Raw genomic sequence first — 20,473 nt, 5'->3', positions numbered from 1 at the left:
ACTGAGTTTAGTTTCTTCCCAGCTCCCCATAGACCATGTTATTGTAGGTTGTTATTTAACTTTTAGGGTGTACTTAGGGAATTTGAGGTTTAGTTTTCTTCAATATATCTAATTTTTCAAACCCTCACACTTCATATACGTACTGGTAAACCTACAGGTAAATCAAATGTTCTACATTTACAGAAAATGGCAAACAGTGCATGGGAGGTTTGCTTATGCAGCTCTTCAAAAGTTATCTTAAACTAGAAAATGTGCTTAGTAGAACGCAGACCTTTAACAAGGCCAATACCGACCCTACTGTAGTTATTCCCATTTAGAGAAACACACTGTTTTCTGTCATTTCTCCAAGGATATTGAGGGTAGAAAAACTACATTTTAATGTGCGGAATACAGTTTAACAGATTTTTTAATTAAATCTTAATGACAAGAATTTGTTGTATCCATCCTACTTCACAGTACCCATTGAATACAGGGAAGTTCATCCATACTTCCTTGTGAAATAGGTGGTGTCAGAGGCTTGGCTCTGTAGGGACTGCTTGCTGGACAAGTTGGTGAACTGCTATAGCTTGTGAGCTAATGTCTAACACACTAGCCAGCCGTTAATGTGATAGCAGTAGTTGGTTACAACAATTGTCACAAAATCTCTCCGAGCTAGCCAGTCTGCTAACTCTCAATTGACAGGATGTTAAGTTCATACAGTTTATTTAAAAGGTGTATTTGTACCATCAACTCCTGTTACATAACTGTCCAAAAACCATGTTTATTTTGAGGAGTAGTTAAAACTCTGACTGAGGATTAAATAAAAGTGGATGGTGCAACAAAGATAATAATTTATGTTAGCTTCCTCTATTTTGGCTCTCTGCTCCCTCAAAGGTCAACACTGTCAAGATAGCACGGTTTTGGTCAACAGGGCAAACTAGCTTGCCAAAGGTCAACAAAGTTGAGCTTGATGCAGAAGAGTCACACAGATTTACTATAGCCCTTTGAGCTAACCCATTGATCCCGGCGATGCCTTTAAAACTAACTGATTTTGCGATACTTTTTTAAGTTTTTAAATTTTCATGTGATGGGGCTGTAAGCAGAAATTAAACTGGATCAAATAGGTGTTACACTAGAGGCCAAATGGAGCCATTCTTGTACTTCTATCTCCAGTAGCTTTGCTTATTGTGATCAGTCATTCATTGTTAAGTGCTTCAGTCATTTTTGTTCTTCACACTGTGGTGGGAGAGATGACACTTTGATGTAGAGTCAATGAGCGAGAGAAACTTAGCGGACTAAAAATAATGGCACGTCCCTGATTGATGATTAGTAACTGCAAGTGTACACATGCATGTATGTGTGCAAGGGCACTCCTTGTGTGCGTCTGTGCGTACCTTAAATGCACGTCTATTTCACCTGGGGGGGAAGAGAAGGTGAGTTTAGGCACACAATATTTTGCCTCTGTCTGTGTGACTCACTGGAGTTTTTTTTTGCCACAGAGTCTTTGCGTTAGGCCAAACGGTTTTGTTTTTGTTGAGACAACAGTGTGTGTATCTATACAAAGGGTGTTTTTGAGTTTGTATGAATTTTGCATCTGGAACAGTGAGATTACATACAGCTTTGTCTCTCAATTCCTGTTTACGCATCTCTCATGATGACCAGTCTACACTCCTTATCCTGAGTGTGTTTGTGTGTGTGTGTCTTTGTGTCTGTGTGTCTGTGTTTAGCAGTCTGACTCTGTGCAGCTTCCTAATGTGTAATGTACTGCCTATATTCTGCTATAAGGTCACAGGAGAGTGACGGGACAGCCTGGGAGACATGATTAGATATATCAGATGATGTATGGGAGTAGTCTGAAGTAAATAGGTATACGGGTGGTTGTATCTGCAAAACTGATGAGGTATTTTGTGAGACCCATTGCACTGATGTAGCCCGACAGACAGCAAGGACAATGTTGCAGAAAAATTAATGCCTGAAAACAGCAAATCATTTTGAGGTTAGGAATAGAACTTCGGCAGGACAGGAATTCAGTTTTGCAGTCTGCTGTGTCCAAAACTGTTTGCCTTTGTTGCTTTCAGTGCCTGCTCGCATTGCAGCTCCCACTCATCTATATGATCTAGCAGTACGTGTGTGAGGGTCATTCTGCACTTATTTTTCAGTCATCGGCTAGATCTTTGAATACTCAAATAACACATGGGAGTAGAGTAAGTGAAATTGTTTGTATTGCTGCTGCTGGCTTCAACAATAAGACAGACGTAGGTTACAGTACAGTACAGAACATAGTTATTTTTAGTTCAAAGGGATTCACAAAATTTCAGTGTGGATATTTTATAACTTACTGTTTTTTATAATTTGTATAAAGGATTTTAGCCATGCTAGTGGCATGGCTCCAGGTGTAGCAAAGTTGGTCTGATGGTCTTTTGGTTCGGGCCACCACTTGAGTCCGGACTGAAATATCTCAACGGCTCCAGAAAATGAATTCTAATACCTTTTGGTGATCCACTGACATTTCCCCTTGTGCCATATTGAAGTTGACATTTTGTTTTTTAGTGAAATAGCTCAACAACTATTTGATGGATTGCCATTAAATATTCATGGTGCCCAGAGGATAAACCATAATGACTGTAGTGATCCTCTCATTTTTCCTGCAGCGCCATCATCAGGTCAAAGTTTCACTTATCCAGCGAAACATTTCTGCATTTATGAGATGGATTGGCACAAATTTTTAGTACATGCATTCATGTTTTCCAGAGGATGAATCCTAATGTCTTTGGTGATCCCTAGACTTTTTATATGGCAGGTCTTTGATCAAGTAAAGCCTCAAAGAGCTGTTATCATGGCTTTACACTCTTAGTCTTGCTTTTCACATATAGACTAGATTGTCTTGTCACAGTAGATCAAACCACTTAGGCGCACTTGTGACTTCAGTGTGCAGAGAAAAAAATGTGTGAATATCTGAACTGAGTGATATGTTATATTACTCTACACAGCATCGCATTTTCTTTTATTGCAGGACACTTCTTAATTTTACAGAAGATGCTTCATATCTCATTGTCTCTCCTCTCCTTCTGTCTTTCAAATGACCTACATGGTCACCAGGGTAATTTTTTTAACTCTAAAATAAATTAAGTCCTCACACTGCCAAATATATGACACACTTAAAATCTCCTAGCCTCTTCAGTTTCCCAACTGCCATCCTGTGATGTCAGTTCATAAGAAAGTTGCAAAAACTAGATAGTGAAATTACTCGTGTGTGTCATAAAAATTGTGGACTGACATATTGCCAATTGCCCAAAAAAAAAAAAGAAAAAGAAAAAAAAAGAAAATTATAAAGGGCATCTTGTATGCCCTTCTCTCAAGGATCCTACCATGGCAAGGCTCATATAAACACCAAATTGAGATTAAATTTTACAGAGGGCTTATGTAATCATCCTGTTAAGGGGATTCCTCCAGAGTGTCATGAACAGTTTGTGTTCTGATGTCTGTGAAAGCAAATGGAAATGTCTTAAAATATCCAGGGAGGAGCCACAGAGCGTGTTTTATGCAGGAAAAGAGAAGCTGAGAAACTGAAGGAAGAGAAGGATTCAAAGAGTTCAGCTCCAGGGCCGGGTCATAGGGAAATACTCTGTCATTCATTAGCAGTCTAAATACGACCACCCACACCTGTACATACCCGTTCCAGATAGCGCTGGTACATTTCAGCTTCAGTCATCTTTAACAAGCTCGTTGTGTGTCCCATATCTTTGCCTGGCCCAGGTTTTAACCACTGAGGGCTGTTGTGGTGTTTCTGAGGCGTGACTCATCCACTCTGAGTCTGGTTGAGGTCTGGGCATGGGCACTGTGTTGTGGAAACCCAGCACCCTCTCCACTGTTTATTTTGGAAGTCCAGTTTTCTGGCACTCTGTAAAGGTCAATACCGAGGGGAACCATTAAATGACAAGGACAACTTAGGAGATATATTCTTGATTTGGACATATTTTGGACATGCTTTCTGTTGTAAGAGCAGGAGAGAGTCGGGTTTGTCCCGTTTTGGGCTTGCCTGATGAACAATGATGGATTTAATCAATCTTTGTTTGACGAGATTCCCATGTTGATCTTTCAGCTCTACATAGTACACGGTGACAGAAAGAATTGCTAGAGGGCTTCTCGGAGACATTTTAATGGGGTCTTGGTGGAAATGGAAACTGACCCTTCTGTGCACCCCCCCTGTTTCTCACTCATTTCCCTCCTCTTTTTTTTCTTTCCATTCTCACTCTCTCAAGCACTCCCACAGCAGGAAGAACCCAATTATAGAGATATTGGGCCCATGCTGAAAACGTGATAGCCTGTGAAATGTCTTCAGCGTCACACAGAGACAATGTTTGTCCTGCCCCAGTGCAAACAGGATGCTGTGTGCAGGAGAGCGGCGTGAGATAAGAATGGACGACGGCAAGAGGGAAAGACCAAAAAAAATGGCTACCAAGGGGGCAGAGGACAACATGGACAAAGAAAGGAAAAAAACAGATGGAGACTGATGATGCAGAGATGATCTGGTGACCCCACAAGAGACAGAAAAAGAACAGTAGTACAGTTACAGTATCACTAGAATAGTGTGATTCTTGTACAGGAAGTGGAAGGATATGCGCTACAACCTGAAGGAAACTTGTACTACAGACATTGTGTTGTCTCTCCTCCTCCTCCTACTCTTAACCATTTCCTGTTGCTTCCTTGTTATATAGTAGTTCACATTGACTTTGTTTACTAAGGAAGTTAAAGGTTGATTTTTGTGACAACTCATCATTTTTAGCCAAATTTGATAAAGGCTCAGGTACGTGGCAAGTCGCATGCTCTGCACACAGACTCTGGTGACAGTGATTTGTATAATAGGTGCGATGACATGTTATTCTCACACAGAAACAGAGTACAGGATGATCATATCCCCCTTTTTCCGCTGAACCAAAGATTATTGTATTCTTGCTTTCTGTGGACTTACCTTCTGAGCTCATTTTGTCCATAATGCTGCTAAGATACTATTTAAAATTAAAAATTTAATTAAGTTATTTTTATTTCTCCTCACAAGGGAGCTATTTTACTACAGTTCTATGTCCTAAGACACAAACCCTAAAATACTCAACCAGTAAGAGTGTTTTTTTAGTTGGGCAACAAAGACACGCTCGACTTTGTCATGACATAACTTTAATTATCTTCTTTAATTAAGATCACGATTAGAGTGAGTTGTTTGAACATTTTCATATAGAATGACCACACTACACCTGTCACACACACTGACTTATGAATGTCTAAATATTTACAAGCATAATCTCATTTATCTGTAGACTGCAGGCAGAAAAACTACAATGAGAGCCACATTCAGACATGGCAGTTTATGTTAAGAGGGAAATAATAGATCTTTCTCAAAAGGGCCAACATGATTGACATATTCAGCCAATAAAAACACTAAATAGCATGGCTTGCGAATAGTCTAGCAGTCAGTTATTCACAGAACCCAAGTTAAGGCTTTTGTTAGAGCGTGTTTAGCTTTTGCTGTGACATTTGTTGTTTTTGGTAGCTTTTAAGATTAACACTAAAAGTCTCTTTTTTGTTGATTTTGTTGAATCAACACAAGTAATGGTCCCTGACACCGAGACATAACCTCCGGGCTGGTCAATATCAGAATCAATTGCAGACTGTTAGACACAAAAATATTCACAGACATAAAGATGCAAAACTTTTCAGAGCTCGAGAAAGTAGAGCAGGCTTTTTATTTTGAATCTGTGACAGCCTAATTCGCTCTCTTTTTTTTCTTCTGTTGCTAAATTATGCATACGTTTCTAAGTATATCCTTTTTGCAGATTGAATCCTCCTTTTTGAAAATGTGTGCAGAACCAGTTTGGTAGTGTCCCTCAGGATGTCCTCAGGCCATCCGAGCACTGAGCACCTCACCAGCTGTTGAGGCAGCAAAGGCACTTTTGGAGTTTGTTTAGACAGAATTATTAATGAGCAGCTGTGTAATAATGCTGCATTGTTATGTTTATTGTTACATGCAGTAATTGTCTAATGTGTTGCTGGAGGTCTTACTCTTTCATAGTGAGAGAGATAATTGTATAAGCTATAATTAATATGGGAATTTTAAGGCAGAATTTAAAATGATAAGGTAAATGTGAATTGACTGCACTTATATAGCGCTTTTCTAGTCTTATTGAGCCCCTCAAAGCGCTTTACACTTCATGCGACATTCACCCATTCTGACACAAATTCATACATCGCATTTTCACACACATGCATACTGATTGCATAGCCATTAGGGGCAATTTAGGGTTCAGCATCTTGCCCAAGGACACCTGAACATGGGGACTGGGGGAGCCAGGGATCGAACCACCGACCTCCAGTTAGCGGACGTCCTGCTCTACCTCCCGAGCCACAGCCTTGTCTTTTATATCTTCAAAAAATAATAAATAGCACCTCTGGAAACCTTGAAACTAGACCTAGTATTTATGGGCAAGCAGATAAAGTCAGATGAGATGTTGAGATGACCAACCAAAAAAATCAGACTCAAAGAACAGGATGCCAGAAATAGTCATGACACACTGTCAGGGTCGAAGCCAATTCTAGCTACAACTGACACCTGTAGTGTCTGAAACTTCTTGGGAATTGCCACAGAAGTTGTGTCATTATTGACCTAAAGTATTACAATTAGTCATGTGAGAATAATCTGAGGATCTGTCTTTAAATTGGAGGACATCTTATTTCACATTTGAACATCTCAGGGCTAGCAGTATTGAATGTATAGTTTATATGAGATCAGGTTAATAGTTGTTCGTGCCTGATGATAATAAATTTAAAAAAATATTTAGGGCTACTTTTCTGGATTTCGACAGTTAGAAATTTCCATGTTCCTTGTAACGTCTTTCATATGGCCAAAAAAAGCCAAATCCACAACTCGTGAACGATCAAAACATCAGCAACATTTTTGTAATATTTAGAAAAACTTAATGATGACGGCAGTTGTCTTCATTACAGTCACCTGATGAAGGCAACAATGGTCGCCCTGAGGAAGGAAGGCCAATGGCCAAAACGTGTGGGTCTCATAATAAAGTTGTTTTCATGCTACAGTGCTGGAGTTTTGATCCTTTAAGACTGAAATACCTTACAAATATGTGAAGTTGTGCCAGAACCCTTACTCTACTGAACTTTTTTTTTTTTTAACTGCAGAAATAACTCCTCCAGCTTGACATGTTTGTCATTCACTTAGAAAGATATGAATAATGTCAGTGTATTAAAACAATAAATGAATCAAGCAGCCAGAGATGTCAATATATATTAATATATTGTCATGCAACTTTTGTGGGAAGTCACAGCGGTTCTTGGGAAAATGACTGATAATTGCGAAGAAGTTATTTTTGGAAAACCATTGGCAAGATTCTGTGCATCATAAATATTGTGCAGATACACTCTTTGTTGGGATCCTTGATAATGTGAACTGCTCCGCAGCATAGCTACCATCTCTTCTACTTCTGCTGACTTACTTGTCTGGAGCAAGTAAACACGAGGATTAAGCTTCTGCACTGTATCTGACATAGCTTTTAAATCTCAGATGGAATGCATTTTCTGCTCAAAACAATAAGAAATCCTCAGTTTTCTTAGCCGCTGCCCTTCTGAACTCTTTATGTTTGTGTAGAAAATCTTAGCGTTGTACGTTTTCTCCATAATACGTAGTGCTTCCATAGTTGTTTGCTTTAGAAGCTTTACAGGTTATTGTTTCAGTGAATAAGATATTCTACTTATAGTGACAGTAACCTGGCCTGTGCAGCATTTAATTAAATCTTTCAGTTACTGATGCCATGTGGAACATTGGTTGTCCAGGAATGTGCCTGCGCTTGTAAAGTTGAGTTTTTCTTTCTTTTCCATAGAAGTTTCATTCATTTTATAGTAGGACCTCAGCCCTTTAACTGTTAATGAGCTGCTTGACTTGAAGTGTGAAATGGTTTGAAAAAAATTCCATTACTGTCATTCACTCCATTGTCACTTCACTTTGTGAAAGACAGATTTGCAGTAGCTAAAGAATGATGTCATCTTCTTGAGGCTGCCACCATAACCCTTACCCTAAACTCAGGCAAATTATCCAGCAATTTAGCTATAGCAATAAATGTACACAGCAGACTTTATTTCTGAGAATTGATTTGAGCCCTGTTTTATACTAGCATGTGGTTCCTTGTTTCTCAGGATATGCTTGAGACAACAAGGCCAGCCTTACTATCCAGGACCAGCTAGTCCTGGGTGAGCCCTCTTTGCGTTGATCGAAAAAGTTGCTGATGTGAAAAGCCCAAAATTAATTGAGTTGAATAGTTAATTTGAATAGTATAAGTTTGTCATTTGTACTGTATCAGGGTAAAGTTCGATTAAAGAACGACTGCCCCTGAAGCCCTATTGAACAATAGAGATACAGCAAGCGGCCTTCAGCTCTGTAATCACAGGCAGCTGAATGTCAACAAGACTTAGACTGGATCAAAGGGAGACACAGCCGGCCTTCACACTATGGGTAGTCTTTATATTTGCTTGATTCGTGACTTGTAATTACAGTGTGGTGGGTCTGGGTGGCATCTAAAACACCAAACACTCTCCTCCTCTCTGTTTGGTGGTGTACGGTATTTTCCCGCTTATTCTGCCTCACGTCTTTTATATACAGACACTAGACAGGGATGCTGAGCTTTTGCGGGACACATTTGGTGAATCATACATTCCCTTGTGTTACTAATATCACTGTGGAAAGAAGTAAAACCTTAAGTACGCAACTAAATTGGTAGAACTTATTAGCTTTGTATTGACAAGCATAAAGACATGGTGGGAGGATTACTGTAGTTGGCTCTGACCAGTCAGTATCCAAAGGGACTACATGTATTTAAAGAGGTGTAGCGATATATGAAACAATCAATACAAGGGACTTAATTCAATACACACGGCAAATGAAACAACCTAAAATACATTTTGTGAAAAATGGTGCGGGGTTTCCAGAGGTCTCTTGCTTTTGTCACTGTATCTGGTTGTTGGTGTATAACAGAGCATATTGTTTCATTCTAGTAGCTTTGCAACAATCGCAACGGTTCACATTTGAACATGGTAGTTTGTGGAATTATTTCTTTGAAGGTTTGATATATAAAGAATATTGGTTTATTAAGTCTCGGTACTGAATGAAATTAAGCCTGAATGTAAGTCCACTAAATCAAAATCACGTTGAAATAGGACATCCTAACATTGAGACTGATACTGACAAACTCATACTGTGTGTGTAAAACCCATAAATGCATAGTCACACACCTCCTTCATTTGTGCTTTCACTGGAAATTGCCATATGTTCAAGGTTCCTGTTTATGAGTTCTTACTAAAAGATATTTCAGTTCAATACAGGAGCTCTGTGTATCATATTGTTGCAGGGTGTTTGCTTTCTCTGTTGAGTAACACTTGGCAGAGGTGTGAGTGGGAGAGCTCATACTACTTGGATAGTAGCATTTCTGTCAGTTGCTGGGCTCGCTTTAGGCCTAGTGTATATTGCACAATGCAGACTTCTTTCAATACTCAGTTTTACAGTGAACCCAATTTCCAAGGTAATTGTAAGATATGGATTGCCTTAGAGATGAATTGTAAACTGTGAATTTCTTTGTTGTCAACCTTAAGAGAAATTTGTAGTGAAATAAATTATCAGAAGAAATATTTCACAGCTTGATAGTCCAAGGCTTTAGTCTGTAGTGCACTGCAGAGTTTCACACAGCAACACCTTAGCCTTTGCTTTACGGCGTCTCCCTCAACAGATACAGATACTGTATTCATCCATCTTAAAGGTGTGTGAGCTTTTTAATGGCACTGTAAGTGTGTGCTCAGTCTAAGGCAGTGAGAAAAAGGCTTTCAAACCACAGTGTTGTGGTTGTTCTAAGTGGTGTAATTTCCTGTCGTCTGATGACACTATCTACAAAAATCCCAGCTGATTGCAGTGTTAATTCTTACTAAAATGGCGTGGTTGTGCATACATTTGTAAGAATACTAGTCACCAACTGTGGGGCTGGTAATGTTTTTATTGGAGTTTATATGTCTGCCTGCCTGTCTGTCTGTCCTACTTTCTGTTTGTCTGTGTGTGGAGAGTTAGCATCACAACTGTGCAAGACACAGTCATGAAACCTTACAGGTGTAGTTGAGCTCAAAATGAGGGCCAAGTTCGAAGACTGTTTGGCTGCTCTGTTCTCTTATTCTCATTGCTCATATAAAGCACTTTGAGTGATATTCTTATTTTAAAATTATAAATATAATAATTGTAAAAATAAGTGTCACAAATAAAAAAACGGTATCCACTCTAAGCCTGCCCTTCTCAGAACTCAGATGGTTCTTCATACAACGATGATGTTTTGTACCACTATTCAATATCTTTATGGATGATACATTCAAAAAATGCTTACTCCAGAATCTTTTCATAGCAGAGTAGATGAGCTTTGAACACATCACCAAGAGCCCAAAAACTCCATCAATTCTGTGTCTTTCTGTTCAGGGTTGAGGGGAGGCTGGAATCTGTCCCAGCATGCATTGGGTTAAGGCCGGATAAACACCTTGTGAGCCCAAAAGTTCACAAACAGAGAGAGCCAGCAAAAACACACGAGAATAAGATGTTGAACATAAAAGCCAAACTAATCAGAATAAAAAATATATGGTCCTTGTTTAGTCTTGGCTACTTACTATTTAAAAAATATCATGAGATAAAACTTGCAACAACACTGAGATAGCCCTGACACACACATTTCATTTGCTGATGGATGCTGAAATGCAGCTGTCACAGCGGAAATCTTATTGTTCGAAGCGGCATGATAGGTTTGATGTCGTTGCTCGGGAACTGAGGGGTCGTGATCTTTTTGGAGACAAGGCCCCAAATATATATTCTGGTAATGTGACCTGAGCCCATCTGAGACCTATGTTTCCACTGTTGGTTTTTTAAGAGTTTCAGGCTTAAGGGAGCGTGTCACTACCCCCAGATTGAGCAGTGATATGCTCCCCAAGTCTGTTTTACCCGTGGTACCGGCAGCCACACCTGACAGTCATGACATGGTGTACTGACATGCACTGGAGTACACTTTGACATCACTGCACTAAGTTGAGTTAATCACTGGAGGTCAGCAAAAACAAGATTATCAGAGGTTGTTAAGTTGCTCTTTTAGGGGTTCCTCTAGACAGGCAGCACAGTATTTGCCAGCTGTATAAAATATCATATTGTAATGGTGGTGGATGTCGTTTGCTTACCTGTGTCCAAATTTTGAAGCCAGGACAGTCATCTTTAAGTGTTGTCCAAGAAAATTGTTTGGAGCTGTTCCAAAGGCTACACTATAAGGCAGGGTCAAAAAAGTGTTTTAATAAAGTGTCTTTCCATTCACCTGTTTTCATGGACATTTTATTTTGGCCATAAAAAACTTAAGAGGAAACAGAAAAGTTGCAAAAAAAGTGTTTTATGTTTGGCTTAGGTGAAAAAGTTTGTGTATCACTAAAAGAAAAATGTGACAAAGTGCAATGGAAACAGAATTATAAGGAGACTGTAACCTCTCACATGTAAATACATGAAACAGACATATATGTCATTTTTCTTTCATTTTTTCTGCACCCCTTTCTTTTGTTTGATGTTTGACTGGTGCTCTTTTAATTATGCCGCCTTGTTGTGCCTTCTTTAATAGTGTAATTTTAACTGACTAGAGAATTAGCACCACCAGCTGTTTATCTCCGTGAGCCAACTGCTAATATTTGCATTGACAGTGGCGGATGGAAACGTACATTAATTCACATTTTCTTTTGCTGATTTTCTGGAACTTTGGTTTAAAATTTGTGCAAAATTTGGATGGAAACTTGACTATAGAGGGTAGGCATAATAATTGTTTAAATAGGGATACAGTACACATTTTTGGAAAGTCTCTCCTTGAAGACATTCATGGTGTTGCACCGATTTGTACATACAAAAAGTGGCGGGAGGAGTTGTGTGAAGAAAGAGAAGTTAAAATCCCACATACTTTCTCGCCTACACACAGGTGGGCGTGCTTGTCAGATGGTCTGTTTCAGGAAGTAAAAAAAATAAGTCAGATGCATCCCCCTGAGTCTGATTTTGAAAAGGTGTGGGCCAAGTGGGCTTTCAGGCACTACTTAATGATCCAACAAACACTTTGTTAGAAGCATACTGATGCCTTAATCCTCCTCTATGCCTTATCCATACCTACACCCACAAGGATGAGGACATCTCTTAGGAGCCAACCTAGGTCTAATTCAGTGTTTCCTCAGTGTGGTTTTGCTCTAATTAATTCCATAATGAGCTTCTTTGATGCGGAGTTACATAAAATACTGAGGGGACACACTTCCACGTCATCCGGCCTCCACTGAGCACCTGTGAAGAAGAGTGGCAACCTGTGGAAGGTTTATGCGGGGCCAGCCAATCAACTGATTCCCTTGCTGATTCTCCAACTGCTCTCCTTCCTCAGATCCCCTCCCTCAGTCAATGGCCTCCATCTAAGAGTATTTTTAGTCAGCTGCCCTCTCCCCTGAAAGCCAGTAACCTCCTTTCTAACAGTCTGTCAACACACACACACACACACACACGCACACAGGCTTCCCATGCACAGGGAGCTATGCCATGAGGGTCGGAAGAAACAAGCTACTGCATTGATATATATATGTGTATGTGTATGTGTATGTGTGTGTGTGTGTGTGTGTGTGTGTGTGTATGTGTGTGTGTGTGTGTGTACATATGTGTATGTGTGTGTGTGTGTGTGTGTGTGTACATATGTGTGTGTGTGTGTGTGTGTGTGTGTGTACATATGTGTGTGTGTGTGTGTATATGTATATGTATGTGTGTGTGTGGTCGTGTGTGTGTATTTGTGTGTATGTATGTTTGTGCGTGTGTGTATATATATATGTATGTATATGTATATGTATGTATATGTATATGTATGTATGTGTATGTATATGTATATGTATGTGTGTGTGTGTATGTATATGTGTGTGTGTATGTATATGTGTGTGTGTATGTATATGTGTATGTATATATGCGTGTGTATGTATATGTATGTATGTATGTATGTGTATGTATATGTGTATATATGTATGTGTATGTATGTATGTGTGTATGTATATGTATGTGTATGTATGTGTGTATATATGTATGTGTATGTATATGTATGTGTATGTATGTGTGTATATGTATGTGTGTATATATGTATGTGTATATATGTATGTATATATATGTATATATATATATAATGTATGTGTGTGTGTGTATGTATGTGTATGTATGTATGTATGTATGTGTGTGTGTGTGTATATATGTGTATGCAAATATATGAAAATAATGCAGTTTTTTTTCTGTGTTGGACCTGTGTTTGTCTGGTATTAGTGCCAGGTGTAACCAAGCAACTGGTACTTTTTTTAAGACTCCTCACCTCCTCTTCACTTCTTTTCAATTATGGGGGTTGCATGTTGTAGAGCAAAGTTTTATTACAGTATTTCTCTAACCCCAGGCTGGTGTGGTCTGAGAAAGTGAGAGCTGAGCACACTTGTGGGGAATTAGAGAATAGCACGATTGCTGAGAAGGATGAAGCAAAATAACAGCCAGTGGAGACAGGAGGATGGACGAACCTAGAGACCAGCAGAACCTAATGAAAATAATAATATTGTAGGTGAGTCTGAGGCCAAGAGAAAACATGGGAAAGATGATTTGGAGTATGAGGAGTAGCTGGAGAAGGAGGAAACTCATGTGGTGGCCATGTGTTCCCAGAAGATCGCCACAGGGGTCTTTAACGGGACCGGCCTTGATGTAATTTCCTTTCTCAGTTTCAGTCTCAGTTTAAACAGCCTACACTATTAGTCAAAGAATGTCACATGGAGGAGCCACAAGGGGAAGAACACTTCTGGCCACGACCTCTGAGCCTCTGTGGCAACCTCAAAGTTTTGACCTCTGCTCATCTTGCAGAGGGTCATCTTACTGTTTTTACCAGGCAGAGCCACATACACTACTATGCCAAATTAAAGCAAGAGTGGAATAGGTTACCATTGTACATCTTGCAAGAAATTGTTAGCATTTAGACTGCAGACAACATGCTGATTTTACCAGTATGTGGTAAAAGTTATGTTATGAAAATAATCTAGTGAAAGGTTTCTTCTCAGAAATTGAAAAAACATTTGTCTCGCGGTGTCCAGTCATTCAGATACTTTTACTTTTGTCTTGCTTGGGAAACTTTAGTTGTCCACTCCGAATAGAATGGGGCTGGTTACAATATCCTGAATAATCCACAAATGTCAGTGTCAGTAGATTTCAGTGGGACTTTTTATGTGGTGGAAGGTAGTTCCAATAAAAACTAAAATTAAAAGCTGGAAATACCGGCCTTGCTTGACACTATTAGGGGTAAGCTAGTAATAAATATATTTTTTTGCAATTTAGGTAAACTGACCCTTTAACATACATGTATCTGTAAAGTATCTACTCAAAATATCATCTAGTACAACGTTAATAATTTGAAAAATCAGTCCAAGGTAGTTCACATTGTAGAATTTCAGTGTGACACCGCATTTTGGCTAGCTAGGCCCAAGTGCTTTGCATGATATTGGTTAAATTCAAAACTGAGCATTTGCAATAACGAAATGTCTTGTAACAAGATAATCATACCTACTCTTAATGCCCAAAGAAAGTATTATGATGTTGTCCTAGTTAAGAGACGAGCTGCAATGCAATTGATAAAAGCATAACGTGTTCAAAGCAAATTCCTTTCATGGTTTGGACACAAACCAATGGACTGAGGGCAGGTTTCATTATTCCGATATTTTGTCCATAATAGATGCTTTGCTGATATGCTCATCAAGAATAAGACACTACCCTTTTAATCACTGGTATGTTAAATAGATTTCCACTAAAAACCCCAGGTGAGTCCTAGTTCCCCACGCTGTCTGAGAAGTAGACCGTCGACTGAGAAGGCAGAGGCATGGGCAAAGAAGACAGAGGAAGTGGAGAGAACTAAGGGAGTGAGGGTGCCAGCGGAGGAAGAGGAGGTGTACGTGGAGAAGAGGCTGGGGAGGGTATGGGTATATTTTTGCCTCTAACAGTAAAGCCCCACTTTCTAATTAACCGCAAATTAACTTCTCATAAGCTGAGGGCAGGTGGCAGAGCGCTGCAGCTACAGATATAGACTCGGTTCGTCTTCCCTTCCCTTCCGCTATTAGCCCACTTTCTCTCCAGGGCTCAGGCCTCCCAGCGCCCCCCTGAGCCACCCTGGCAAGGCCAACATCTGTTCTCCAGAATCATCACACTTCTCCAGCGCACATCAGAGCTGGGTCAACCTAAATCTGAACGGTCTCTCTAAGACCAAGCTGCTGTAGCTGTTTTCCTTCCGCTCTCTGCTCCACGTCAAATTGATCTAGGACATGTATTCCCCAGATGAGATACTTTCACACTTGTTTATATAACCGTCAACAGTATGGTTTTTTTCCCTCATTACCATGGTCACCCCTCTGTCAAGCAGGTGTCTCCTGCATTGTTTCATGCAAAGTCCCCTTGTGCAGTTGCAGAGAGATTTTTAGAGATTCAATGCATCGCCCTTGCCCCCTCTCTGCTACTGCGTGTGAATGTTTGTGATATGAGTGTAATAAACAGGAAACCTTTGAAATCGCAGTGAGCGCAGCTAACAGTGGTCCTGGGAGAAACAACCAATGGAAAGAGCTAAAAATATCTGAATGATTCGTCAAGCACTGTCACTTCACTGGATGGTACTATCACTGGAATCCATACTTTACAGGATTAGGATCTGAACTTCAGACACACCCACAGAAACCTATTTTAAATGGGGTTTTGGTGCACCACGTCCCAACAAGCCACCAACTCAAACACGCATTATATGATGTAGTATAAGCCCAAAAGGCATGCACTGAACAGTAAAACGGCAGCAGCTTGCACCTACTGTATCAGTCTGACCTGTAAATGTAAATGTCTGTGTTCGGCCCTCAACAACATTACCAGGATGGTCAGGTGGCAACTCTCTGGTTTGAACCTTTCTGTTCCTCCCTCTCACTCTCTTTTTCTCTTCCTCCATCCATGTGACTAATGACAAGGTCCATTGCTTATGTCCTTATATAGACCTATGCTCTGTCTGATCTGGCTGAGGCTGGGACGATGGTGCACGCACGCACACACACACACGCACACAAACACACATACACACACACAGAAACACAAGCACACACACGCGCGCACACAATCACACACATGTACACACACTTGCTAGGTCTTGAGACATTTAGGTGCCCCTGGAAATGTCAACATTAATGAGAGATAAACTCTTGACCACATTTATTAATCTGTGAGTACGTTGGCGCTATATCTGTGCAAAGTGCAGGTGCACTATATGTAACTCATACATTCTGGACATCACAGCAATAATTTGCACTGTTAACTTACTTCCCTAATATACATTTCTGAAATTAATGGCTTCTTTGATGTTAAAGAGATGTAAAAAATAGTTCAGAACTTTGGGCAGTACACTAATTTTTCTTTCCGAGAGTTAGATGTTGAGTGTGATACCACTGTCATTACTGTGTGTTAACTACACAGCTGGAGCCAAAAGGCCGGTTTCAGAAAGGCAGTCTCCGGTTAGGAAAGTTGCACCTTCAGTGTTTTTTCCCTAATTAAGTGTATTTAGATCTGACTAAAGTAGAATGATAGAGAAAAACGTCCTACTTTTTTGGGTCAGTGATGTCTAACTTCAATTAATCAGATATCAGCTGTTTAAGAAGTTGATGTTGCTCCTGATTTAAATGCTTATTTAAACTACAAAATACGTTTTGAAAGATTTCCATTAGATATAAAGACAAAAAAATCAGAGTACAAGTTAGTTATATTAAAATATTAAGAATGTTTCTAGATAGAGTTGTCATGGTGATGAGGTATTTGGTGTGTGTTTTGTGCTCTGATGCCGCCCAAGGATACTTCACTGACTTCTGTAATACATTAGGGCTTTGTTACAGATACCAACAGAGCCTTCTGATCCCTTGTATATTCTTATTATAGACTAGTCTTGTTAGGGCACAGACTCACACACAGAGCTGTTCATCAGACCTAGTTATCGACATAGGGAGATCTCTCCTTAAATGGTAGACTGCCCAGGGCCCAGTTTCCACTGCGCAAACTAAATGAAGTCCAGGTCTGGGAATAGCCTTTTAAAGTGGAGGAGAGAGAGAGAGACGGGGAGGGAATGACCGGTACACGGAGAGTGAAAGAAGGTGAGAGAAAGAGACAGAGATGGCAAGAGGCTTGACAATGCCCTGGGGAACATGATTGGTGACCCTGAGGGAAAGATAATGTAACTGCAGTGAGGCAACTTCCTGTCAGGAAATATATGGACAACAGTAATTGATTATACATATATTTTTTATACTCACACACACACACACACACACACACATCCCTTTAATCCCTTATTCAAACACCCCTGTGTTTGTTGTTGATCAAGAGAAATCTTACAAGTTTTGTCTGAGAAAATGTGTCGTTTGAGACATCAAACAGCAGAGTTTGGTCTAACGAGACAGTATCCGGATCTCCGTTTGGTATGTTTTCGTCTGATTGGCAAGTTACGTGACATAGTTCAACCCATCTGGCATTTGAAACATGATAAAACACCGGGAAACACACTGGATGTTTGATGTTGTCAGAAAATGTCAGGAAATACTCTTAATGATGTTGCTAACAGTTAGTCTTTTTTTCTTTTCCAGCCTGAAAATCTACAGAAAACATGGCTGAGGGAGTTTTACCAGGTAAGTGATGCAGTACACAGCCTCAAATGTTTAATGATGTTAGTCCAACACGTAACACGTCACTGTTTTGGTTACAAATGTAGGTAATTTTTGACTTTTAACTCCTGCAGTGATACATGTACAGGGTTTTTTTTTTTTTTTTTTTTTTTTGATGAACTGACTTGACAGAGTGACGTCTTAGCTCCGGGCTACAGTTAGTATCATGTGTTTTAATGTGCTGACGCAAACCTTGTTTATTCATTATTGTTTAATGGTGGTTATTGCATCATAAATTGAAAAGTTATAATGTGATTATCCAAGAATATAATGGTATAATTACAGTCCACTTATTTGTCCACATTATCCCCCCCGTGCAGTAGTAGCACAGTGGATGATGTGCTATTCACACAGCAGGGCATACTTGTGTTTCTATAGATTCAAGTGTCATGGGACTCCGACCAAAAAAAAAAAACCATCAGGCTGTTTCACATGATTTTCTTTTTATTTGGAAGTTGTGTAGATTAACTTGATTGAAGGCATGTGCTCACTATAGCTGCAACATCTTTTGTGCAAAAGGGAAAATCTACTTCTGCTGTAACCTATGATGCATTTGTATATCTTTTCATAAGCAACCTGTCCTGTTTGCTAGTTTTTAAAAAAATCTTGTAGACTAATGTTGGGTTAAGCTGCTCTGATCTTATTCACCTTATTTACCTTATTTTTACCCTTCCAGATACATTGTTTTTTCAGAAAGCCAAAGCTTGAGCTCAGTCATGTTTCATATCTTACCTTTTTATCTACATAGGAACCTCTGACTAACCACAACTCTTTCCACTGGGGTAAGGGAAGTGAGGCCGCTAAAAGTCTAACTGCTGTCTGAAAGTGCCGCTGAAAAGTGACAGACAGAGGGAAGAGAGAGAAACACTGATAGTTTTCCTATAATAACCAGGATTTTTTTTTTACAACTCTGGTGTGGTTGTGAAAATGTAAATTCAGCACACAAATATATCCTGCAAAATATTTTCATTAAAATGCTGCTTGCAGAGGGCATATTTATGCAGGTTGGATCCGTTAAAGTTCAAATGAAATTTAAAATTCATTTTTGCTAAGAAATAAGCATCTATATTCTCTGTGTTTGTTTTGACTTGTGTACTTATTTGGTGGAGTTTATACTTTGTGTGTTTGTTGTAATAGCGCCCCCTACATTAGGGTTCTGCATGGCAGGTGAATTTTTGGTTCTGACTGACAAGTGACCACCTGTTGCTGTGAGATTTGACAGTCTGGTCATTTGCTGTGACCACAGCTGGACCCATGAAAGAAAGAGAGCTACTGCTAGCTAGCAACCCTCCATTGTGTAATGTGGGAGTGTGAGGGAGCTCCCAGTGACTCAGCATGTGTTGAAATAACATGAACAAAAAGTAAGAACAGGCTAACAGCTTGCTTGTTTCAACTTTTCGAGTGTATCAAAACTTAACAGCACACAGGTTCCTCCTTCATGTTGAATGCTGTAAAGGCTTTGATGTCTTGTTGTTAAAAGCTAATCCTATGTGTGCTTGTTGAGAGAGGGCACAAAAAAAGTCAGTGTTTTTAGGCTGCCGGACTATGATGTTCTTTAGTCATTAATGCATCACTGAAGTTTACAGCGTGTCTCCTAACAATGCCCGCCCTCAAATGTCACTAAATGGGAAATGAGCCTGAAGCTTAGACACTGTTTCCATAAACGCATCTTCTTTTGAAAAATTGGAAAATGTGCACAATAGCTGCAGCATTTTTATAGTCTAGTTTATATTTCTTCACACAGAAAATTGGAAGAATTCAAATTTCAAATCACGACAGTCACTTCACCTGTATCGAACCCTCCATAGAGAAGAAAGTACAATGCCGTCAAAGACAGACGTGGCAGCACTTGATAAATGAACAGACAGAAAACACAAAATACAAGTCAGAAAGAAGCTCAAGAAGATGGATAATGAATGATACCCAGGGAGAATCACTGGAATTTAGTAATTCATATAGCGTTACTCAACACTCTGCTGTCAGGCTATATAGCCTAGTATTGATTTGTGTGTCAGTGATATAAGTGTGTCAGTGCCAACTAGGGGGCAATAGAGCAATGAAAGTCTGTAGACTGATGATGTAATGCCAATATCTGGGCTTTACAACAATAGTCCAAACAGGAGAAGGATCCTGCACAGGTAGCATGCAGGTCAGCACGTACACAATACAAACACAGTCAGCTGCATCAAGCTGTGATTCTACAGGTGATAGAGAGGATTTTTTTGGGAGCATTAGTAGAGCCAGTGGAGGGCGATGTGAGTTTAAAAAGACACATTTTCACTGTAAAACATAGCACTCAAGGTTTAGGGTGATTTTTTTTAAAATATTTTTTAATGGCCAGGAAGCGGTTTGACTTACAGAAGTTTTCCAGTCACAACTTTATTATGTAGGAGTATCCTGGAATGACTGCATATGACCCAAACATTTTCCAGTCATGACTCCTCAGTCCTCCTCAGTCCATTGAATTAAGGATCTCCACGGTGTCATGAAGATGTTTAAACTGAAAGTGAAAGTGTTCAAGTCTGAGGAACTCTCTGTAGACCAAGCTAAAATTGTGGGGAGGCATAGATCAAGGCGACTGTATATTACATAGTGCCAGTGAGCTAAAGAGACTCTACATTCATGAAAAGTTTTAAAAAGTTGGATTGACTTCAAACTGACGACAAGGGAT

The 20,473-nt window shown here is 39.7% G+C and overlaps 1 protein-coding gene across 2 annotated transcripts in view; it reads left to right on the top strand.

Annotated features, from left to right (window-relative positions):
- LOC120796548 (inositol polyphosphate-5-phosphatase A) overlaps window positions 1-20,473 on the top strand; it is a 139,896-nt gene that overhangs the window by 18,510 nt on the left and 100,913 nt on the right. For both annotated transcript variants that reach the window (XM_040139524.1, XM_040139526.1), the window contains exon 2: window positions 17,725-17,766. In XM_040139524.1, coding sequence (XP_039995458.1) covers window positions 17,725-17,766 — 42 coding nt within the window. The remainder of the gene's footprint in view (window positions 1-17,724; window positions 17,767-20,473) is intronic.

Source organism: Xiphias gladius, chromosome 11, assembly GCF_016859285.1.
Source record: "Xiphias gladius isolate SHS-SW01 ecotype Sanya breed wild chromosome 11, ASM1685928v1, whole genome shotgun sequence".
Classification (NCBI taxonomy): Eukaryota; Metazoa; Chordata; class Actinopteri; order Istiophoriformes; family Xiphiidae; genus Xiphias; species Xiphias gladius.
This window is presented reverse-complemented; position numbering and strand designations above follow the sequence as displayed.